Consider the following 25,957-nt stretch of genomic DNA (forward strand, 5'->3'; position numbering starts at 1 on the left):
TTGTTGCTCCTAGACGTTTCCACTTCACAGTAACAGCCCTTACAGTTGACCGGGGCAGCTCTAGCAGGGCAGAAATTTGACGAACTGACTTGTTGAACAGTGGCATCCTATGACGGTGCCACYTTGAAAGTCACTGAGCTCTTCAGTAAGGCCATTCTACTGCCATTTTTGTCTGTGGAGATTGCATTGCGTGTGCTCAATTTTATACACCTGTCAGCAACGGGTGTGGCTAAAATAGCCAAATCCACTAAATTGAAGGGGTGTCCACATACTTTTGTATATACTGTATAGTGTATCTACAAAGTTGAGACCCCGACTTACTTCCAAAACAAACAAAAAAGCCGCTTATACCGCTTATGCCTAGAAACAGCACTGAACACATCTCCCTCAAAGCAGCAGCTGCTCTTTTCAGCTCTGATGTGTTTTTGAAAGACCTTGCATTCTAAAGCTGTAATCTTTCCATGAAAGTAATTTCAAACGGATTTTAAAGATTAAATGTTTCCATGTCTTATCAAAACACCATATGAAATTCTGTAATTCACTGGGAGTTTTAATATGGGTGTGCTTTATTTCATGCTGTACCAGGAATCAGTGTGGTAAGTACTAGTACTGGTAGCTGAGCTCCTCTCTGCAGCTCTCCCAAGTCTTATTCTCTTAGCTCTGTCAACAGGATGTCTCTGTCAGCTAGTATGAAGACAGAGGAGCACAGCCCCACACCATGAGGAAACAGTCCCACAGACAGACATCAAGGCCACATTACAGAGTGAAACAGGAGGCAGGATATTCAATTGACTGGATGGAATTTTCATTATGATAAACAATTATTCAGATCACATTGGTTTATTATTGTGGTATGAGGCCCTTGCATCGGGCAGAACAGCAACAAAAGCCTATATTACTACTGTATGTAATATTGCTAAAGCATAACCACTAACTACAGGCAATTCTCATTAAATGTGTTGCATATTTCATAGCTTTTTCAGCTCTGCTGAGCCTCTGTGTTGTTGAATTTGTTTGATATGGAGCGCTGTATATTTACACAGCTGTTCACGGCATTCTAATCACACACAATAAATCAGATGATCCCGATTGGAAGGAAGGAGTCCACAGCCACACCGCTTGGCTGTTTGAAGGCCCTGTTGTAACTACTACCCCATCCCCCAGGAATCCTCCTCTTGACCTGTGGGTCCATAACCAGCTAGAAGTCATGACTCACTTTCTCAGTGGCCACCACAGCTGCAAGGTCAGCTGATCCCAGAGCTATGTGTTGCTGAGTAAGCACTGGCCCCAGTTAGGTCACATGACGTTGGGGAGCTGAGTGTGCATCCCAAATGCCACCCTATATACTGTAGTGCACTACTATGGGCCCTGGTCAAAAGTAGTGCACTATAAAGGGAATAGGGTGCCATTTGGGACTTCTCCTGTGTCTGTCCATCCAGGGAAGATAGAGTGGACAGGACAGATAACAAAACAGCTTGGACGGGCTGGTGTGGTGTAGGCTACTCAGAGGATGCAAGCACTAATGGAAATAAAGGGTGATAATGTTTCTTTAAAAACAACTTCTGAACAGGACATCTTTGTGGATGGATGGAATGGGGTTTGGTCAGGGAGGAAGGGCCAGAGTTCTTTTAAAAACTATACATCACAGTTGGTAGGTGCAAGACAGTGTTTTTTTGTTGAGCCATCAATGGGTTTACCTGGCTTAATACAGGAAGAAGGTAGATTATTATAACTGTTTTCTTTAGGAGGTAGATCAGCTTTAATATTGCATATCTATAGATCGTAGCTTCCATCAATGTAATTGTCTGCATCATGTCCAATTCCCCAAGGTAAATCAGTTGATTGTATTGCCTTTGACGTGATCCAATAAAAAAGGACATATGTTTTTGGCGTTTTAACCATCACTGTTTAATGACTCCACAATTATATCTGACACAAACAGCTAAACATGAATGACATGAACTGTGAAGATAGTGGCGCAGCAGCATAGAAGAACCACAAACAAAAGTAGAATACAAATCTGTGCATTTGATTTTCATAAACCAACCAATACATTAAAAACGACTATTAGTGTTGTTGTAGCTTTAAACTACTAGATAATTGATATCTACAATGGATAGATCAGGAGAAATTGACCATTTCAGTTGTGCAAGCTACAGAAGTTTTTGGAGCAGAGATGAGACCGTCAAGCCTATATCAATGATCTTTGTAAAGGCACCAGTCATATTTTTATGGTAACCAGGCCACAATGGCACGAATAGGGGCTTCAGCCAGCCGATAAGCCCCCGGCAAGTTCAGACGTCAGAGGTGGATCCTCCACCTGCCCAGATGTCAATCCAATGTCAGATCAAAATGTAACATGTATACACTAAAAGTGGCATCAAACAATGGCATCTTAATATACAGTTGAAGTTGGAAGTTTACATACACCTTAGCCAAATACATTTAAACTCAGTTTTTCACAATTCCTGACATTTAATCCTAGTAAAAATTCCCTGTTAGGTCAGTTAGGATCACCACTTTATTTTAAGAATGTGAAATGTCTGAATAATAGCAGAGAGAATGATTTCATTCAGCTTTTATTTCTTTCATCACGTTCCTAGTAGGTCAGAAGTTTACATATATTCAATTAGTATTTGGTAGCATTGCTGTTAAATTGTTTAACTTGGGTCAAACGTTTTGGGTAGCCTTCCACAAGCTTCCCACAAAAAATGTATTGCGGGTGAATTTTGGCCCATTCCTCCTGACAGAGCTGGTGTAACTGAGTCAGGTTTGTAGGCCTCCTTGCTCGCACATGCTTTTTCAGTTCTGCCAACACATTTTGTAGAGGATTGAGGTCAGGGCTTTGTGATGGCTACTCCAATACCTTGACTTTGTTGTCTTTAAGCCATTTTGCCACAACTTTGGAAGTATGCTTGGGGTCATTGTCCATTTGGAAGACCCATTTGCAACCAAGCTTCAACGTCCTGACTGATGTCTTGAGATGTTGCTTCAATATATCCACATAATTTTCCTACCTCATGATGCCATCTATTTTGTGAAGTGCACTAGTCCCTCCTGCAGCAAAGCACCCCCACAACATGATGCTGCCACCACCTGGCTTCACGGTTGGGATGGTGTTCTTCAGCTTGCAAGCATCCCCCTTTTTCCTCCAAACATAACGATGGTCATTATGGCCAAACAGTTCTATTTTTGTTTCATCAGACCAGAGGACATTTCTCCAAAAAGTACGATCTTTGTCCCCGTGTGCAGTTGCAACCGTAGTCTGGGTTTTTTATGGCGGTTTTGAAGCAGTGGCTTCTTCCTTGCTGAGCGGCCTTTCAGGTTATGTCGATATAGGACTCGTTTTACTGTGGATATAGATACTTTTGTACCTGTTTCCTCCAGCATCTTCACAAGGTCCTTTGCTGTTGTTCTGGGATTGATTTGCACTTTTCGCACCAAAGTACGTTCATCTCTAGGAGACAGAACGCGTCTCCTTCCTGAGCGGTACGATGGCTGCGTGTTTGTACAGATGAACGTGGTACCTTCAGGCGTTTGGCTGATTTCTTTTGATTTTCCCAAGATGTCAAGCAAAGAGGCACTGAGTTTGAAGGTAGGCCTTGAAATACATCCACAGGTACACATCCAATTGACTCAGATGATGTCAATTAGCCTATCAGAAGCTTCTAAAGCCATGACATCATTTTCTGGAATTTTCCAAGCTGTTTAAAGGCACAGTCAACTTTGTGTATGGAAAGTTCTGACCCACTGGAATTGTGATACAGTGAAGTATAAGTGAAATAATCTGTCTGTAAACAATTGTTGGAAAAATTACTTGTGTCATGCACGAAGTAGATGTCCTAACCAACTTGCCAAAACTATAGTTTGTATAGCAATTTGTGGAGTGGTTGAAAAATGAGTTTTAATGACTCCAGTCTAAGTGTATGTAAACTTCCGACTTCAACTGTATTATCCAGGTAATAACTTGGTGAGAGAAATTGTCAAAATCATATCTGGCGTCAGGTAAGATATATCTTTAAAACCATGTAAAAACAAACAATTTGTGTGACAGGTTTTGATCACACAGCACAGTGGCAGCTACAGGAGCATGCAGGGAAAGACAGCCGTGGAGAATGGCAACAGAATGCTCCCTGAGAATAATTACAAAAGCCTAATAGATTTCAAATTCTGTCCATGACCTTTGACATTGTGGTAACTGAAGTCCACACGGTAAGTAGTGACCGAGCATTCATCGATCTCCATCATCATCATCATCATCATCATCATAATAGTCTGTGTTATTAATAACACAATAATAATCCATGCAGAGCTGAATGTCTGATAAATACAGCGCCCACAGTGAGAAGGTTGGGGATTTGGGGGGATAGGGGGGAAGATGTTGGACAGGCCCAATGTTGCCAAGTTACATCCTTTTAAGATTCAGAAAATCCCTGGCACAGCTCCAGGTCTATTGTGTGGCTTTCAAAAGGGTACTTACATCAAAGGCCACTTTTTAAAAAGTCTAAGAGATACTTGATTGTCATCTGTGTTACAAACACGACTGTTTTTTCTGTGCTGATGTTGTGCACAAATTGACTTGGTGTTAGGATACACCAAGTTTAATTAACATTCCCTATTGTAATCAGTGTTTTATATTAAAATGGAGAATGGACTATAGTTAATTATTAATGATGTCAAGACACCGGGATTACAATCCACACATTTGATGTGAACAAAAACCCCTGACATGACTAGTATGAACTTCATGGACACATTCATATACAACTAGCATGTATGACACTTCAACTAGATTTAAATAATGGAAGACTTTGGGAAAGTGGTTGTTGCAAGCAATCTAGTGAGTTTGAAAGTGAGTTCCTTAAATAGGCTCCTCAAGGGAAATAACAAAACCATGACTTCTCGATCATTTATGGTTCTTACGGTCTGTCTGTCCATTGGTCCGTCCTCCACAGATGTGTTTTAAATATGTTTTTAGATCTATTCTCACAGAAAACATCTGATATTGACCATTGAAGGAGGCAGAAAATGTATCCAATGTACATTTTCAAAACAAATAAATATATTGCAGCACATGAAGCACTTTTCGGTTATTGTCTGTGAACACTCAGACTTCTCCCATTCGTTAAATTGGACCACATTTGTCGGCATCATTTAGGACAATAGAACACTTAGTAAAACAGAGATAGGGTAAAACCCTACTTTGCAAGTATGGATGAGATTATTGATAAATGATTACTAGGCATCAAACAGCAGTAATTTCAACAGTGCTGTCCCCATTGTTTTCTACAATGAAAAAGACTTAAATGGATTTTGTTGACGATGCAAATACCAGTGTGTGTGTGTGTGGGCACAGCACTCTGGGGTTGGCAGGGGCGGAAGCGGCTGAATGTGTGTGTGCACATGAAATGGAGCCAGAATCTCACTTACAGGAAACAGTTAGGGATTGGTCATTAACAATGAGAAATCAATTGCTTGTTGTGATGTAACTATCTATGTATGCACCACAATACAATCCCTGAAATTTGCAGGTTCTCAGGGTCCGCAAAAGGCATTCTACTGTACGCGTAAACAAAAGAATGGTGATAAACTCACCCACACATCTTGAGTGACTCTTTCCCATTCTATCCAATGTGTTTCTGTTTCACTATCCATGCTATATGAGACCAGACAAAAAAACAAAACCAAACAACAGTACTAAAAACCATTCAATAAATAACCTCAAACCATTCTAAAAGACATTGAGTGGCTTCTTGATACCAGAGGCTGTACCTGCCTGTCAGTCAGCCTCTCCTCAGCAATCCTGGTCACTAGTGGGAGGGAACAGTAGTAGACTGCTCTGTGTGCTCTGTGAGCCTTCAGATCCACAGGCTGGAGGAGGAGCCACAGACAGTTTTGTGGTGGACATGAAGTAGAGAGAGGAGCCCACTCTAAAGCATGGTTCTTCTCAGGCTGGGGCTGGAAACTGGTGGGGCGTGTTGGAAGGACCCCTCCCCCAACCCTGTGTCCCCTCGCTGGGCCACGTCTCTGGAGCAGGGTCCTGACCACATTGTCATGGTCCTCAGCTCAGAGCCAGCGGCCTGTCCCCTGGGTGCGCTTCCGTCTCTTCTTACAGATGTAGTAGATAGGGAAGGCCACGAGGCCTGAGAAGAGAGCGGAGCAGAGCAGAGCAGGAGAGAACAGGCAGGTTAATATACAGAGCGAGCAGTAAGCTCAGTGAAATGACTGACAGTTAATGCATGCAAATGAAGTGACAATTCCCACAAGGAAGTGGCCTTTTATTATCTTGGCAAAGGAGATATGCTCACTAACAAGGATGTAATCTAATTTGTGCACAACATTTGAGGGGAATAAGCTTTTTGGGCGTATGGAACATTTCTGGGATCTTTTATTTCAGCTCCTGAAACATGGGACCAACACTTTACATTTTATATTTTTGTTCAGTGTACAATATTTTTTTATCTGGAAACGTTCTATTTTTGATATTGCTACTATGCAAGTAACCATTTCACTGTACTGTTTACACCTTCCGCATTCTGTGAATGTGACAACTACACTTTGATTTTATATAGTGTGTGTTTACCAGAGACAGTAATGTGAAGAACAACATGACCTGCACCAAAGTCAGATTAGAATATAGGCCAAGGACTAGATTAAGTGTATTTTTACCTGGAGTTTTTGAAATCTTTGGTTGTTTACTACACTACCTTACTCACTCTGTTTAGCACATGGCCTCACATGAAAATCCTTAAAGAGGTGGGTGGGGCTAAGGCTTAAGAGGATGTGAACGATGCTGAATGGGTGTAAACAAAGAAGAGTTCTCCAGTAGGTGTACTAAAATGATTCAAGGGCCATTTTCTCAAAAGTGGAATTACTTTCCCATTGTTCCTCAACTGCAGTGTGTGATATAGCTTTGAGTCTTTACTTTTATCCAACGTAAAAAAACGACATTTTTGCAAGATTAACAAGTGACTGTCAACAGCTTTATATCAGTGTGTCATCCTCCCATCGCCCAGTGTCGCAGAGCTATCTGAACAAGCAGACACTTAACCGCTTCTATCTGTTAATACACCAAGACACAGGTGGCCCTCACCAGCATACCACAGCCACTGAKCAAGCCGAGTCACACTACATGTACCTACCTGACCCAAGAGAAAGTAACACATTATAGATTACATCWAAAGCACCACTGGTTATCTAATGTGTCAAGTTTTCTTCAGGATTAGAACAGGATGTAACAGTGCTTACCTACGACCAGGGATAATGCTCCAACCACCATCACCAGGACTATGACAACAGGGGCCACCACCACTTTACTTACTGGAATTGGAGGGAGACAGAAGAGACAACACAGATGTTCATAACGGGCCAGGACAAGTACACACATGAAAATGCATGGGGAGAACAGGGGAGTTTGGAATAGCAGCTTRGTAGACAGCACATCAACATTTTCAACAGGCTATCAAACATTGGTTTAAATAGGTTCCTGCACAATTACAATGCACACAACCTGAATCCAAACAGCCACTAGCGAGTTATGGGGACCATTGGGGAGGGCGGCGGATGGGGTCTTCCTAATAAAAACAGATATTTGTTTGTAGTACGGCGCCTGCATATGGGGGAAACATTGTCAAGGCTGTCAAAACAATGGAAGTTGTGTGAGCAGTGCCTTAATAGAATGTAGAGAGGGGTGTCGGAGCCCCTCTGAAGGCCACATTAGCCCACAGTCAACCATGTGTCAGATGTTCCCATTGGCAACCTGCAGCCTCTGACTAACTTTAGCTAACCCCACTCAGGGAGCAACAGCTGAGGCCTGTCACTACACGCCACACTGCCTGGGGATACGACAGACACCGAGTTGCAGCCAGAACACCTCTTAGAGAACTACTGCATCTCTCAGGAGAGCTGTTTACTATTCAGAGACTACAGGCAGGGTCACAGAGACACGCGTAACCGCAGATAAGGACGTTCTGCTGATAAGGGTCATGCAAACCTCTGTGGTTGCTACTGTAGTACGCCGGTATTGTTCTGACTTCAGAGCCGTGACAACAATGCAAACTTTTAGCAGAGCCAGTAATTGTATAGCGAAAACGGGTTTGTGAGAGAGTCATATCAGCAGCAACAAGCTAGGACATGCCGTTTTGATCGTCTTCATTATTGTGTGAATTATTCATAAGCAGCGGGATTTGATTAAGAGGATGAAAGGCCACCCACATGGTAATTGAAGTTTCCTCGTCGCCCCCGCCTGCCTATCTATCTCTCTGAGTCTGATCACAGAGACAAAGGAGGAAAGTCACGGGAAGTGTCATAACTACATTCAGCAGTCAGGCATAAGGCCAAAAAATTACAATTGCTAATCAGAGCATCTTTTTAATTCAGCACAAAAAGGTCTATATTTTCTATATGCCAGATTTTCAGAGGCTACTGATTGCTTGATCACCTAATAATAATAACCATAAAAGGTAATGGTTAATAACTTAGTGAATCCCAATGTGTCCCTTCTATGAAGGCTTTAAGGGCCTCTGGGGCCCGGGCTGAGGCTGGGTAGACTCACCACACACGGACCCCCGGACCAGCCGGCGGAGGTGGGGCTTCTCAGGAAGGTAGCGGTACTTGCAGCCGAACACGCTGAGGTTGGACGTGTGATCCCCGAAGAATCGCAGGTGACGGTACTTCTCCCCACAGCGGTAGCAGAAGTTGGTGTTGCACTGGGTGCAGTTCATGTGATCGCAGCCCTCCGTCCTCTGGATGTGGATCTGGGGAGCGTGACATCATTAGGAAGCGACATATGACTTAATGAACGCTCCATCTATAAAGCCTTTAGAAGTCGTTGATTTCGTCTCAAGTGAGATCCTAACTTCTGCACAAATTAATAACTCTGAGAATATGTAGCAATTACAAGACTTTCAGTTAGTTCATCGAAGGTCTTTTCAGAATATAAAACACAGGCTGTAGCCTATACTTCAAGCTGTGTGGTGGACAAAGTGTTTTGGCTTGTTTTAAGGTAAAATAACGAAACATTTTGTCCTGATATCTGAGCATCACTCAACCCCTCTCCCTGACTCATGCTGACTGACAGTACATTGAGAGGAGAGTGCTGCCATGGACAGACAGCTAGCTCGCAGCCTACACATCAGTGATGGATCCCAACACCTAGAAGAATCAGTAGTCCTGTGTTGTGTTTGCTGTTGTTGCTCTCCAAAAGGCCTATCGCTGTTCATGAAACAAAGAGCTGATGTGGCTCACTAAATCTAATTTGGTATTGACTTTCTGCCCCTAGGCTCAGTCTTATGACTTCCTGGAATGCTTCATTTCTAGCCATCGTTACAAGTGGACTAGGGAGACAAAGACAACAATATCTCTCTGTCTCCCTCTTTCCTAACCCTGTGTCTGAAGCCCTGAGAGAGAGAGAGAACATGCACTGAGGACACTGTCAGGGCTGTAGAACAACTGAAAAACACATCTCTAATAACCTTATGTAGACATAAAGGGCTGGAGAACTGTCGGTCCTCTCTTGAGATTCTTTAAACACAATTAGCAGGTTTTGCTGGGATACAGGACTTGCTGTGTTTGCTCAATTTAAACACCACCTTCCTAGTCAAGTGAACACCCTTTAGGACCATCGTTTTGCTGCAAAACTGTCGACCTAAATCTCCTCAAGGAGCAAGGTTTGCTATTTTTGTAAACTCTCCTGGCCCTGTCACTCACTTTGCAGCGGGGGCACTTCTGGGCGTTCCTCTGGCCGTGCTCGATGACGCTGGCCCAGTGACGCAGCAGCTTGTCCCCCTTCCTGTAGTCCCGGCACTTCAGACCATCGTGCCATGGGGCTTGGCACTTGAAACACCACACAAACTGACACTTGGTGCACTGGATCTGCAGAGGGCATAGACATGTGATCGGCTAGATGCACGGSATACAGTGCATAGATGTGCCTGTCTGCACAGACTAAAGCCTCCATCATTAATTATGTACAATGATGCACTTTGTTGACGATTTAAGGAACCTAAGCGTTTCCCAAAGCAGTACACAAGGACAGATTATATGCATTCTTCAGAAAGACATATGTAATTCAGATATTTTCTTATTATTACTGTATAATATCAGGGTTTGTGCTAGAAACAGCAGAGGCCCTGTACTCACCTTTTACTTGGGCTCAGTCCTTCTGTATAATATATGATCTCAGAACAGTATAGTCCCTCTCTCTCACCTTGTATTTGTGGTCTGCCTTGCTGGGGGTGCGTCCTTTCAGCGAGGTGAACTGGCTGCACTGGGGACAGTGTTTGGTGCTGGAGTCGACCCGGCTCAACTCCAGGAAGTACTTGTATTTAGCCACTTCCTCGCTGCCCAGGTGGGACACCACCAGGCTCTCCTCCAGGTAACCACTGCACTCCGTGATGGGGCACATGATGTCCGCCCTGCCCACCCTGACCTGGGGCAGACATAGACATTACACAGATCAATGAAGAGAGACGTGGTTCATGATCTACTCTACAGAATGCTGTATGACAAATTAGGATCAACTACCGAATGGACAGTGGTCATACGTTACATGCAAACACATTGCCATTGGCCGTAGATCCGGTTATAAAATATTGTCAATACATGAAGCTACTGGATTGCGTAATGTGTTATGTAGATGAAGGGTAGACAAAGCAATACAATACATACAATACAGAACATATACKGAGTGTACAAAACATGAAGAACACCTTCCTAATATTGAGTTGCACCCCCTTTTGCCCTCAGAACAGCCTCAAATCGTTGGGGCATGGTGTTGAAAGCGTTCCACATGGATGCTGGCCTATGGGGGCGGCAGGTAGCCTAGTGGTTAGAGCGTTGGACTAGTAACCGAAAGGTCGCAAGATCAAATACCTGAGCTGACAAGGTAAAACTCGCCCCTAAACAAGGCAGTTAACCCACTGTTTCTAGGCCGTTGTTGAAAATAAGAATTTGTTCTTAACTGACTTGCCTAGTTAAAATTTAAAAAATAATGTTGAGTAAAGTTAGCTGGATGTCCTTCTGGTGGTGGACTGTTCTTATCACACACGGTAAACTGTTGAGCGAAAAATACAGCAGCGTTGCGGTTATTGACACACTCAAACCGGTGTACCTGGCACCCACTACAATACCCTGTTCAAAGGCACTTACATTCATTCACCCTCTGAATGATTCTCAATTGTCTCAAGGCTTCAAAATCATTCTTTAAAATGGGTCTCCTTCCCTTCATCTACACTGACTGGAGTGGATTTAACAGGTGACATCTATAAGGGACCATAGCTTTCACCTGGTCAGTCTGTCATGGAAAGAGCAGGTGTTCCTAATGTTTTATACACTCATTGTACATGGCCTGGCATGTACTGTAGGCTAACTGACATAAGGCAAAGTTAATTGTTACCATAATACCCTTATAATATAAATACTTATTTTTATTTAATTTTATTTAACCTTTATTTAACCAGGAAGGGCTCATTGAGATTTAACATCTCTTTTTCAAGAGCGTCCTGGCCAAGATAGGCAGCACCAAGTCATTACAAAACTTACWGACAAACAACATGAAAAACTACAAGTAATCTAGTAAAAACCATAGAATTCATAAGAGTATAACAAAATCAAAAACAGCAAAATAAAAACATTGACAGGTCAGGGAATCAGTCTCAAGATCATTCATCAGTGATTTAAAAATACCAATCGGGACAAGTTCTTCCAGTTTAAAAGTATTTATATATATTAAATACTGTGTGTGTGAGTGTGTGAATGTGTGAATGGGGGTGGGTCTTTCTTTAGGATCTGGGTTTTAAGAGAGGGCTCAATGCTCTCATTGCTCTGTGACCTTCACTGGTTCGCAGAGGCAGGAGTAGAGCAGGGAGAGGAGAGATTTCTGGTATCAATAAGATCTCATTTCGGACACAATGTTCACGTGACGTGGTGTCAGACTGGGACTTCCTGGGTGAAGCTGAAAGGCTTCCATGAACAACAGTAGTGGCCTACTACTACAACTGTGGAAAACAACAGAGGAAGAAGGGCCTAGTACAAGGTCTCAGTGAGAGTCTTAGCCTCCACCCCACTATCACCTAAGGCATGGTGCAGACAGAAGGGCAGGCCAGGTCCAGGCCTCCCAGAGGATTAGTACACAGTATTGCTGCTCTGATCTAACTAATCCTCTGCTGGCTAGGCATGTAGTACATACAGTAGACTAAGCAAACGCTAGACCAGGGGTCAGCAACAGGTGGGCCAAAACTGACACAGTTTTGGCCCACCTGAGTAAAAAAATAGTAAAAAAGTAAAAAAYTAAATAAAAATCTGATTGTTTTTTTAATGTTTGTCAAAATACACTGTAAAATCACCAGGAATTCAGCTAAAATTAGCTTAATTTAAGAAATCTGTTCCCAAGTATTCCCACAAATAAAAAAATAGAAATATGTGATCATGTCTCAATGTAATCAAGTTAGGAAAATATTGTTATTTTCAAATCTCTTTTTGGCCTTATTTGTGGTCAATTTGCAGTGTACAAATGATTATAATTTGTTATTATAATTACCCCCCGACCATCTGTTCTGACAAAATCCGGCCTACCCCTGGACTAGAGAGTGACGCAGCACACCTCTGGGGTAATGCCCAGCAGACTGAGCAGGCTCCTAACACTATGACAGTCTGACCTCTGGCCCTATGGGCTGTTACTGGCCCTGCACTCAGCTCAGTTCCTCAGGGCCAGGCTGTCTACTCTGTTCTGCTCTGCAGTTGCAGCTCAGCAGCAGCAGCTCAGCCATTGTTGCCCAATGAGCTCACATGAGAGGTTGCTGATCAGAACTAGGTAGGCCTAAAGTGAGAACAAAACACAGACGGTTCTTTAGAGATAGCTGAGAGAAAATAACCTGTATTAGCTAAAAATGTAATAAGTGTATTTATTCATTACAGGCTTGGTTCCTCTAATAATATGTCTGGCCTATTGTAACTAACCCTGTATGGGCACCAGCATGATATACGTATCTACTAGGGCTGAGAATTACCAGGGACCTCACGATACGATGTTATAATGATACTTAGGTGCTGATACAATATATATTGTGATTCGATACTACGATTGTCATGGAAATAAAACTTCTGAAAACATGTTGGCTCACTATTTAAAAAAGAAGATGGAGAACGAGGATAAAACATACTATATACAGTATATTATATTTATAGAATAAAACATACTGGAGTTTTGACCGACTAGCGCTAGCTAACGCTACCTACAGTAGCATTTTTTGTTTTACAAATCAATACCTTGAGCCAAAGTTTATATAATACTGTGTGTGTAAATAAAAGGAAGTGAATATGTGGGAAGTTTGTGTTGTGACTTGCATTGGGAAGTCCCAGCTATTGGCTAAACCTGCACAGACAAGGTCACAGGCTTAGGACGAGCTAGGCTGTGACGCTGATGAGACGAGACAGTCAGTAAGAGAGTCGCCACCTGTGAAGGTAGTGCCCAGTGACGAGGGTGTGAAGGTGTCCCCTGGGCGACCCTGGAGCCCAACTCTACACCCATCAACCAGGCCACAGGACAGTGACACTGTCAGCCAACACGGCAGGGAATTTTCCAAGCTGTTTAAAGGCACAGTCAACTTAGTGTATGTAAACTTCTGACCTACTGGAATTGTGATACAGTGAATTATGAGTGAAATAATCTGTCTGTAAACAATTGTTGGAAAAATGACTTGTGTCATGCACAAAGTAGATATCCTAACCGACTTGCCAAAACTATAGTTTGTTAACAAGAAATTTGTGGAGTGGTTGAAACACGATTGTTAATGACTCCAAACTAAGTGTATGTAAACTTCCAACTTCCCCTGTAATAGAGCCACATGCGTGTCCTTAGTTCATCGCTGGGCCAATTGTGCACCGCCCTATAGGACTCCAAATCACGACCGGTTGTGATACAGCCTGGATGCCTCTAGCACTGAGATGCAGTGTCTTAGACCGCTGCGCCACTCGGGAGCCTAGTATAACTGCCCTGCTACTTCAGAGTCAAACACATATGAGCAGAGGAGAAACTGTAGTCCACCACAGCCTCGCAGAGATATTAATGAGCGATCTCCGGGAGTGTGTTTTCATCCCTTTATTAGGCCTAATTTTAGCCCTGATTTCACTAATGACCAGAGATGCAGATTAACTTTATTAGGCTTCTGTCCTCAGCCGACCCCCCCGGGCCTATGTTGGCCTTGGGCTAGAGGTCTCTTTCTCACTTTCCCTTGCTCACACACACACACACACACACACACACACACACACACACACACACACACACACACACACACACGCACGACCACGCACGCACGCACGCACGCACGCACGCACGCACACACACGCGCGCACACACACGCACACACACCTGTCCATAGTGTTCAGCATGAGCCGGTGGAACCAGCTTTGGTAGAGGAGTGACACAAGATAAGACTGGTAGCTACGTGACAATGGGCAGCAAGAAACAACACAATGAATACTACCTAGGGTGGCCCCTTCTATACTTCCTCATGCTATGTCACACTTCAGCTATGCTCATGAAACGATTTGTGATGCTGACGTGAATCTACAGACACTCAAACGTTCAGCATCGGTTTGATCACAGCTCTGGTGAATCAGTCACGTCCCTAACAGTTATACTGTCCATGTACATCATAATAAGATGTTAGGGATACTATTACGTAACCATGCAAAAAGACAAGCGAATAACAATGTGTCTTGCAGCATCTGCAATACTTTGATATGTACTGAGAGGAAAGTCTTCATATTCTCTGACAGGGATGACAAACCAGTGGTATGCCAAGCTCAAGTATGTAACGACTCTGAGCCAATGTGAGGGACAGGATTGAGACACGTGGCGTCACACCGGATCTAGAGGGCAGGATAACGTCCTCCCTGGATCCTGGCAGAAGGTCAGAACATTGCAATCGGCAAAGACTGACCTGCAGACAACTACTTATCAGCCTCTTCTCATTGAGATTCATTGAGGCATCTTTATTTAACACAATTAGACAGACTAAGCCTGATAGGAGTTTCCTCTACAGTATAAAGATGGCGAGCCAATAATAACGAGTCCCTTAATCAAAGGAAATAGGAAGTAATAATATGTTGTAATCAACCAAAAGGTAAAAAATTGAGTCGGAAGTAGACAATACATGGCTCGGCTGTGACAGGGCTCAGAAAGCAAGGATGAACTAAGGATACGCTTGTGGCTCTATTATATGAAGAATTAGCCATTTAAATTAGGCTTTTTAAAATACAGTGCCTTTTTGCACCCAAGGCACCCAAGGAGATTGAACTATTTGTATTTCCATCCCTTTGATCTGGCAGCATCACATGAATTGAGAGCAATTTTGTGGTATCCAATTGGTAGTTTGGAGAGAGCCATGCGTCCTCCGAAACACGACCCAACCAAGCCGCACTGCTTCTTGACACAATGCCCGCTTAACCCGGAAGCCAGCCGCACCAACGTGTCAGAGGAAACACTGTACACCTGGCGACCGTGTCAGCGTGCACGGCGCCCGGACCGCCACAGGAGTTGCTAGTGCACGATGCCGGCCAAACTCTCCCCTAACGCGGACGACGCTGGGCCACTTGTGCGCCGCCCCATGGGTCTCCCAGTCTGGATTCGAACCAAGAAACTCTAGTGGCACAGCTAGCACTGCGATACAGTGCCTTAGACCACTGCGCCACTTGGGAGGCCCCTCACACAGCCTATTATAATCAGACTATACAGGCTTTTATCATCAGACCAGACGTCACCCTAACAGGAATACGAATACAGACATTAAAAGCAATGACAGTTTTAATCACTGCAGGCAAAGCAGCCTTAGGCGTGTACTTCATGCCCACATCGGTTGAGACAGAAAACTTTGACCAATTATTGGACAAGTTTTGGAGAGCAACTAGGCCTAAACTGTGCTTAGAGTTCATAGGATCCATAGAACTCACACAAAGCAAGGAATGCCTAAAACTCTTTGAGTCATAGAATGTACTGTACACAGGTCACTGGAAATGCTTAGAAACCAGTGCACAAGTCTGAGAGCATTTGAGCCCAAGAGAGCCAACAGCAAATCCTCTAAATCAAGGTTTAATGCACTGAAATGCATTAGGCATGACAGACACTGCCACTTTATYAAGCAAGCAGTTGACGTTACTGTGTTTAACGTGTTAATGTACTGTAACAGACATTACACTTTGTTTGGCGCAGGAGAACCATTTCAACAGACAGGTTTTACAGGTTAGCACTAGCAGATTCATAACTGCCAAACCCAAGCCAAAGAACCACAGACAAACCCTAACAGTAGAACAAAAGGCCCTGTCATTCCCCAATTACATCCATTAGACACAACAATGTCCATACAGTGCCTAATCAATTGGGCACATTTTGAATTATACAGCTATTACAGCATAATAACATCACTATGAGCAGTAGCAGCAGCAAACCACATAAACTATGGTTGGACAGGATGACTGTGCTGCTGCCCCTGAAACCCTCAGCCTYGTCATCACAGCCTGGAAACAATTGAATTTGCCAATTCATCCCTAAAGAAGCCCATGTGAACATGGAGGAATTCCACGGTAACGGAATTACGCTTTGACTCAGTTTTTGCCAAACAAAAAACATGAATTTCTATGTTTAACAAACCATACAACTCCATGCACATGGACTACTTTTAACAATTTCAACTGAAAAGTGTACAAAAGCTAATTTTGTGGAAGAACTGTGCAGATGTAAACTTTAGTAACGGAAGTACTGTAAAATCTCTTTAAGGTTTTTATGTGACCACCTTTTCCAAAAACTCTGTTACAGTGCCTTCAGAAAGTACTCATACCCCTGACTTGTTCCACATTTTGTTGAATTACAGCCTGAATTCAAAATGGATTACTTTTTTTCTCATCCATCTACACACAATATCCCATAATGACAAAGTGAAAACATGTTTTGATACATTTTTGCAAATGTAATGAAAATGAAATACAGAAATAACTAATTTACATAAGTATTCACATCCCTGACTCAATACATGCTAGAATCACCTTTGGCAACGATTACAGCTGTGAGTCTTTCTGGGTAAGTCTCTAAGAGCTTTGCAAACCTGGATTGTACAATATTTGTGCATTAGTATTATTTTTTTAATCTTCAAGCTCTGTCAAGTCGGTTGTTGATCATTGCTAGACAGCCATTTTCTTGCCATAGATTTTCAAGCCGATTTAAGTCAAAACTGTAAGTAAGCAACTCAGGAACATTCAATGTTGTCTTGGTAAGCAACTCCACTATATATTTGGCCTTTTGTTTAAGGTTATTGTCCTGCTGAAAGGTGAATGTCTCCCAGTGTCTTTTGGAAAGTAGACTGAACCAGGTTTTCCTCTAGGATTTGGCCTGTGCTTAGCTCTATTCCATTTATTTTTATCCAAAAAAGCTCCCTAGTCCTTGTCGATGACAAGCATACCCATAACATGATTGTGACGTAGAAGTCCGTCAATGGCCGCTGGCAGCATTTGGTACTTTAACGCACGCACACATTCATCACTCCTCCCTGCTCCGTTATCCACTGCCATGCTTGAAAATATGAAGAGTGGTACTCAGTGACGTGTTGTATTTGCCCCCAAAATAACACTTTGTATTCAGGACATAATTTATTTGCCACATTTTTTGCAGTTTTACTTTAGAGCCTTATCGCATACAGGATGCACATTTTGGAATATTTTTTATTCTGTACAGGCATCCTTCTTTTCACTCTGTCATTTAGGTTAGTATTAGTATTGTGTATGTTGTTGATCCATCCTCAGTTTTCTCCTATCACAGCCATTAACTGTTTTAAAGTCACCATTGGCTTCATGGTGAAATCCATGAGCAGTTTCCTTCCTCTCCGGCAACTGAGTTAGGAAGGACGCCTGTATCTTTCTAGTGACTGGATGTATTGATACACCATCCAAAGTGTAATTAATAACCTCATCATGCTCAAAGGGATATGCATTGTCTGCTTTCTAGTATTTTTACCCATCTACCAATAAGTGCCTTTCTTTGCGAGGCAGTGGAAAAACTCCCTGGTCTTTGCGGTTGAATCTGTGTCTGAAATTCACTGCTTGACTGAGGGACCTTACTGATAATTACATGTGTGGGGTACGAAGAAGAGGTAGTCATTCAAAAATCATGTTAAACACTATTATTGCACACAGAGTGAGTCCATGCAACTTATTATGTGACTTGTTGATGAAATTCTTATTCCTGAACTTCCTTGCCATAACAAAGGGGTTGAATACTTATTGACCCAAGACGATTCCGCTTTCACTTTTAATTAATTAGTAAAAATGTCTAAAGCATAATTCCACTTTGACATTGTAGGGTATTGTGTGTACTAAGCCAATGTACTAGGCCAAACATCTCAATTTAATCAATTTTAAAATTCAGCCTGTAACACAACAAAATGTGGAAAAAGTCKAGGGGTGTTGAATAATTTATTGAAGGTACTGTAAATATCTGCTCCGAATTAAGATTCAAAGATGTCTGCAGAAAGAATTGGGTGTCAGCTATGACATACTAGAGTTTACCTTGAGTTTGAACAAAATCTATTTTGGTTATTGAACTACAGTAAGTGAAATGGATTTACACCCGGTAACAGAATTATGGTAAGGGGATTACATCACGGGTCCCTGATCTGTACTACACAGATACGCATATGAACGTTATTCTCCTCATGTTTCACAAGTTTGGACATCACAGCACAGCAAAGGAGAGCACAGTAGAGTACAGTGCAGTACACTACAGCACAGCAGAGCACAGTACAGTAGAGTATAGTTCAGTACAGTAGAGTATAGTTCAGTACAGTAGAGTACAACATAGTGTTCTCTACTCTACTTTTCCTTCATGTACTCTATTGTACTTGACTGTACTGTACTACTGTGCTCTACTCACTGTACTGTACTGTGCTGTACTCAGTAATGTATTGTACTGTCCAAACTTGTGAAACATATGTCTATGGTAGGTTCAGAGAAAGGCAGAGAGAGATAGAGAGGGGTTGTCCAGACGAAGACACTTGGTTTGACCGCCTATTACTTTTTACTTCTGTGAACTACATTATCCTCCCTCCTCGTGAGGGAGAGAAATGAGAGAATATCTTAAAGGCGCTACACCTAGACTTTCTCCCCTACAGTATGTGGACGCTAGGTGAATTGCAATAGCACTAGGCTGCATTAAAAACAAATCTCCCCCATAACATGGCCTCCCATTTCCCCAAAACATGGCGGAGACTCGTGCTTGAGCCTTGTTATTGAAAATATATTTCACAGAGATTTAGAAGGTACAATGATTCCCTACAATATTAAGTGTTTGCTTTCTCAAATACACAAAAACTGAACGAACAGTGTAAAATTCTTTCAACATTGGCCGTTTTACCCGATTTCCACCAGATAACGACAAAGTCAAAACAGCTTTCCCATTTTGACACCAGATGCCGCTCCAGCAGGAMAAATCAATAGGCGAATATCACAGCTAATCACAACACTTGCGGGTAAGTAATACTGTGAAACACTTTCATCCCACTATTAGTGCAGATATACTGTATCATGAACATTTTCTGAAATTACAATGCAAAAATATGTGGGCTTTTGGTAATGGAATTCAAGGCCCAAGGCAACATTTCTTAAACTTACAGAAGGTAAACAATTTCTCCAAAACTAAATATAAAAGTGTTGATATTAGTTGGTAGGGTCTTTACGTCAACATTATTGTGTTTTGATGTATTTCTGATACCTTTTAAGACTTTTTCTGGTAGATGTTTTCTAAGACCCCCTTTCCTTCTGTTTATCCAAAAATCGAAGCCTTTGCTTATGCCGACATTTTCTTTTGGAAAATGGTTGAAAAATGTATCTATGCTTTCATTTCCCAAYAATATAGACTCTCAGCTTTCATTTGACACCCAACTTCATATGTTGGGTCCTTTACATGGAAATGCCCTTGTGCTGTATCAGTCCCTATCCTGACCTTGATGAGTCAAGGACTAAATTGGATTTGAGTCAAGGAACAGTCTGCAATCTGATGCTACAAAATGACAATAACAAGATCCGTCTTGGTGGCCAACTGACATTGTCTTCAGAGAGAACACACAGCAGCACACAGCCTCTCGTGGAAGAGCAACGGGATTTCATTAGGTGCTACAGGGACAGAGCTCTGTGATTAGGCCAGCGTTTTCCAAGCTAGGGGTCGCGGCCACATGTGGGGTCGCCTGATTTGAAACCCTGAAAAAATAAATAATAATAACAATCACACTCTGTTCATAGAACCAGGGTTACGGCAGCAACCTCCAGTAGCCGCTAGAGGTCTGCTTTCTTCCTACAAATGAGGCTGTATCTTTTGAACGGTTGAAGCTACAAAATATTAGGACCCTATTGCTGAAAGATAAGACACTCTGGAACGTGTGCGTGTCTCCTGTTTCACTCTACAATGCTAACAAGCACAGGACCCATTAGAACAGAGAGGACAAGACCACCCAGTTCAACGTGTAGTTTTGATTTACACTGAACAAAAATATAAATGCAACATGTAAAGTGTTGGTCCCTTACTTCATGAGCTGAAATAAAAGATCCCAGATATTAGTTTCCATACGCACAAAAAAACGTATTTCCCTCATATTGTGTGCACAAATTTATTTACATCCCTTTTAGAGAGCATTTCTCCTTTGCCAAGATAATCCATCAACCTGACAGGTGTGGCATATCAAGAAGCTGATTCAACAGCATGATCATTACACAGGTGCACCTTGTGCTGGGGACAATCAAAGGCCACTCTAAAATGTGCAGTTGTGTCACACAACACAATGCCACAGATGTCTAAAGTGTTGAGAGAGTGTGCAATCGGCATTCTTACTGCAGGAATGTCCTCCAGAGCAGTTCCCAGATAATTTTATGTTAATTTCTCTACCCTAAGCCACCTCCAATGTCGTTTCAGAGAATTTGGCAGTACGTCCAACTGGCCTCACAACCATAACCACACCAGCACAGAACCTCCACATCCGGTTTCTTACCCTGCAGGATCGTCTGAGACCTCCCACCCAGACAGCTGATGAAACTGAGGAGTATTTCTGTCTGTATTAAAGCCCTTTTGTGGGGAAAAACTCATTCTGCTTTGCTGGGCCTGGTTCCCCAGTGGGTGGGCCTATACACTCCCAGGCCCACCCATGGCTGTCATGTGAAATCCATAAACGATGGCGTAATGAATGTATTTTTGATTGACTGATTTCCTTATATGAACTGTAAGTTAGTAAAATTGTGGACATTGTTACATGTTGCGTTTGCGATTTTTTTTTGTATGCATTTGGTTGAGTTGTCAACTAACAKATTCAATGTGAAATCAACAACAAATGTCACCATGTCATTGGATGATTTATGTTCAAATTTGGGCTACGCTAATGACTTTTTGCAAATCCAATCAGTTTTTGCACATTGATTCAACGTCATCATAGATTTTTGGGGTTGAAATTAAGTCTTTGCCCAGTGGGCAGGCAGAAGATCATACAACATTATTGCCTGATTATCTTCTGAACTTCCCAATACCTTTCTGATACATTTTAGTCACTTCAAACCTTACTTTCAAATTGAAATAATGTCAAAAGTACTGTCGGACTGATTTGTAATAGACTCTCATAGCCACAATTAAAAAAGTAAACATTGGCCGTTGATCACATCACTTTTTTTTTAACATCGTGGGGTTGTGAAAAAACGCCGGGGAACCCCTGGATTAGGCTATCAATTGCAGCCAATTACAGCCACACATTACACTCTCCACCCCTACCTCCGCTGCTGCCATCAGCCGTGAGGATAGACAGCACACCCACAACACTCAGCCAACAAATCCATTTAGCAGGCAGTCAGTCAGTGCCTTCACTGATGTTACAATTTCTTTAGTCAATTTCTTTACTTGTTTTTCTACATCCTCCATATCTGTGCAAACCAACCACAGACACCACACACTGGTTATCTGTGTTAGCCGTCCATAGAAACTTTGTATACCATATCACAGTCATCCCACACTTTATTCAAGGATAGACAGGGACACGGATACATTCTCTGGGGAATGCCTAACATATCCCTTCACTTTACACTCAGTAGCACAGAGCTGGGCCTAGTTATCCTGTTGAATTCCATAGCACAGCGCTGTTGCAGATTATTCCTTGCATGAGGAGCCAGTAGGTTCAGCAAGCAGGAAGCACATGGCTTCCCTAAACAAGGAAAACAATGGCTGAGGCAGGCAGCCTGAGGCAGCACAGTTACAACACAATGGGATATTCCTTCCATCCCTTCTCCCCAAGCAGCCCAGCAAAATACTGACACATAGGCATAACACTAATACTAAGATGGAAACTTGTTAAACCTGTTAATTTATCACTATACTAGCCTACATCCCAATTACTTGTCTCTCTTCCAGGCTGCAGCGGAGACAGACTATTTTGACTGGGTCTACCTCAGGTAGTTGAGCACATGGTGTACAGTGTAATACTAGACCCCAGTACTCTCCCAGCTGACTGCCTCAGCAGGTGTTCCTCCTCGTGGTAACTAGTCTGAGCACATGGACCGACGRTCCCATTGGGTATACAGTACGCCACAGGCAGCCAAATGTCTCCATACCACTACATCTGCACCTGGATAAGCTATTGACAAGCCAATGAGCTAGGGAGGGTCTCAAATAAACCCAAAGCAAATCCAATGAGGGTAAACATACATTTGTGTTGTGAAAACCCACAATAATCACAACAGCTAGGCCTCGTTTGAATATGTATCTTTTTCTGTGTCACTAGCTACATTTCCATCAAATTGGCGACAGATTTTCATGGGAATATTCTAATTAAGCTTTAAATTATATCAATCTCAACCGTTTATCTTTTCCAGTGCTGAAGACATGGGTGTCTCATGGTATAGTAGGTATGCAAAATGGGTCACCTTTGAGCACCTTATCTCTTGAATGTTTTGGCATACAGGTTAAAAAAATACCTTTCTCTTAGCACTTCTACAATGGGCAACTATGTATGGAAGGTTTCGTTCAAATCAAAAGGGTTGCGGATTTACCCTGTGTCTATTGAGCGCACACACAGACACACACACTTCATCCAAAAGGCTTGACATAGAAAACATGTGATGCTGGAGACAGCCATCAGTGAATTGTGATGCCAGGTTTATACCTGTGAACTGATGTATCTCTTCAGGCATTCCTCACAGACAGCCTTCTTGCAACAATGTAGCGGCTTTATGTGCTTGTCGTCCAGACAGATGCGACAGGTCAAGACAATTGATACATTGTAATCCCCGTTGTAAAAGTTGTTCAGAGTTCTAGGATCAATCAGGTTCGATAGGGTGTATGGCTCGGGGGCAGAGGGGTGGCCTAGTTCCAAATCGCTCTGCTGCTGCAAATCCGTGGATGGCTCTGTGGCGACGTTTGATGTTGACGGAGTTATCGCCCCATTATATTGGTGTTCTCCGGTATTGTCAGCCGGTTTCCTGTAGTTATCGTTTGCAATACAGTATACAGTACAGTAAACATGTTCCTTCAACTGTACGACATCGTCGTCAGCCCTGCTACTTTCACAAATTTCGTCAGAATGTGTTACATCAACTTCATCCAAATCGGATGACGTTAATCCCTCTGTGTGATCTGCGATTTGCTCTTTTCCACCCTTCGTTTCACTACCACTTGACTTTTCAAGGTCCACACAATCAATTCGTTCATTTAAAACAATTTCTACCACGGCATCCTCTGGATKTTTTTGGTCATCTGCTGAATTGTTATTGAAATTCGGAGGGGATCTCGTCGTCCCGAAATTCCTCAAAATATCCACTGCAGTCGGTTTTCTGAAACTGTATCCTTCAACATTTTCTTTACAACCCGTTCTCTCAGGTTTGTGTTGGTGCGTCTCCGATACCCCGTCTTGTGTTCGGATCTTTGTTTCCCTGGCATCTTGAATAAAATCTGTGCCTGATGTCTCAACTTTATCAAACACTTCTGATGGATTGCAGACTGTCTCTTCGTCATAACTGCTGACAAAACTAGGCATTTTACACTTGTAAACATTGAGAGAAATGTGTTCATCTTCCATTCCCAAGGTATAACTCCCCGACCATGCACACGTTGTCGCTTCCCCTCCAACTCCAGTCCAGATACTAACAAAACAAAACAAAGCCCAAGTCTGTATTTCTGCTTCCGGGTCTGCGTGTGGSAGAAAATAAATCCGTAACGTGGTAGCTGTTTGACTTCATCCAACCATCCAGCTCTTTGGCTGTGGCAAACAGCAGCGCATTTGTCAATGATAAATAAGCAAGAAGGTTTCATACATATCCACTTATTACGTTTTGGTTTTATTTAACTTTGATAGTGCAGTCTGGGGGATCCTTGTCTGCCCAGCGACAGGCTACCTCCAACCAAGGTAGAAACAACCTGGCACTGTATGATCTGTCATTTATACGCGAATTGTGCACAAAGGGCGCACCTAATCAATCTATGGACGCACCTGATGCAAGAAGTCATAAAGGACAACATTTTGATTCCACAAATTGAGTAATACCTCAAGAGTTGGAGAAAATTACGGTATTCCAATTATAATATCCATATTTGGTCAGATTATAATACCTTCTACCATGACATTTGCCAATTCAGGCTACTAGACGCTTTCAATAAAACAAAGTGATGGCATTTCATTTCACAACTGAATATATTTATTCCATTTATGCATTTGCCAATGAAATAATCATCAGCAATGCATTTGTGGTCCAGTGGCACACTGACAACATCAACAGTCAACAGAAGAGGGTAGTATAGTCTATAGCACAACATCACAACTGGGGGATTTGCATTTAGGAAATGTAACTGCGACAGAGGAAACCTGGTTTGCGAATCAATATAGAAAACGTAAAAAAGACAAGCATATGTGCAGACTGTGCAGTTTTCTTCAGAAGGGCTTCAGGGCTAAATTGCCTTCATATTAGGCCACCGGGGCTAATGGACACGTGCTGAATCAACCCTGTGGTCAAATTAGTGATTTTTCCAATGCTAAATGGACTCTTGGGGGTGCGTTTTATATCTGCATGATTAACATACAGTACAGAGAGGAAGAAATTCAGCTAAGACAAACAACTTTCACACATAGAGCTAATATTGTATTTAAGAAGCCAACTGTAAACATGTGGATATGTTAGGTTGGTAGTAAAATGACTAATACCATATTGATTTCAAAACGAGGTTCATCAGGATAACCTCTTGATAGGTAGTATCATGAATATGTGAACATTAAACAGTGTATTGTGTATTAAACTGTTTATAAGCATGCTTGTTAATGTTGCAAATACATTTTTTATGGCATATTTTACTTTCAAAATACAGCGGAGATGCTGACATTTAATTTGAAATCCTCCTCACTGGGAAAAGCAATGAAACAAAGTAGTACTGTGATATGGCTCATCATCAGTCATTACTCGGTCAGAGGCTTCCCAACCTCATATCATATACACTTCTCAACTACATATGGTTCCTGTGGCAGGAGGCCCAGACAGAATGATTGATGGAGGTAAAGAGGAGACAGACACTAATGGGTAGGAATGCCTATGTCATCAGAAAAAGAGCTCCAAGATGTCCCTGATGTGCTCAGTACTATTTAGCATAGGAGCCTATATGCTTTTATTCCTTTTCATCATTTTATAACACTGGTATGTCTCACATGACTCTCTGATAAAACAATCTGTCACATGATGGCACCTCTTTGGTCAGCTTGGAGCCCGGCTGCAGTTTTACTCTGATGGAGGTTTTAAAACAGAATACTTTGCATTTTCTCTTGAACAGATGGCTGTGAATATTGGTGAGTCTTTGACATTTAATTTTGTGTGCGAGAGAGTGAGCGTTCAGTGATCTTCCAGCCAGCTCTGTGTGTGTTGGGACCATTGCTCTGTGAGCATTACCGCTGTGGTTTCC

At 42.4% G+C, this 25,957-nt stretch overlaps 1 protein-coding gene across 1 annotated transcript; it reads right to left on the reverse strand.

Annotated features, from left to right (window-relative positions):
* Positions 1–642: 642 nt before the first annotated feature.
* On the reverse strand, positions 643–24,186 carry rnf217 (ring finger protein 217). The gene is made up of 6 exons (XM_024000827.2): positions 23,181–24,186; positions 10,208–10,429; positions 9,709–9,873; positions 8,555–8,756; positions 7,249–7,320; positions 643–6,143 (listed from the first exon to the last, which is right to left on the reverse strand). The coding sequence occupies exons 1-6, from the start codon at positions 24,090–24,092 to the stop codon at positions 6,067–6,069; spliced, it is 1,650 nt and encodes a 549-aa protein (XP_023856595.1). The 5' UTR covers positions 24,093–24,186; the 3' UTR covers positions 643–6,066.
* Between the last annotated feature and the right edge of the window lie 1,771 nt (positions 24,187–25,957).

The sequence above is a fragment of the Salvelinus sp. IW2-2015 genome, linkage group LG14 (assembly GCF_002910315.2).
Source record: "Salvelinus sp. IW2-2015 linkage group LG14, ASM291031v2, whole genome shotgun sequence".
Lineage (NCBI taxonomy): Eukaryota > Metazoa > Chordata > Actinopteri > Salmoniformes > Salmonidae > Salvelinus > Salvelinus sp. IW2-2015.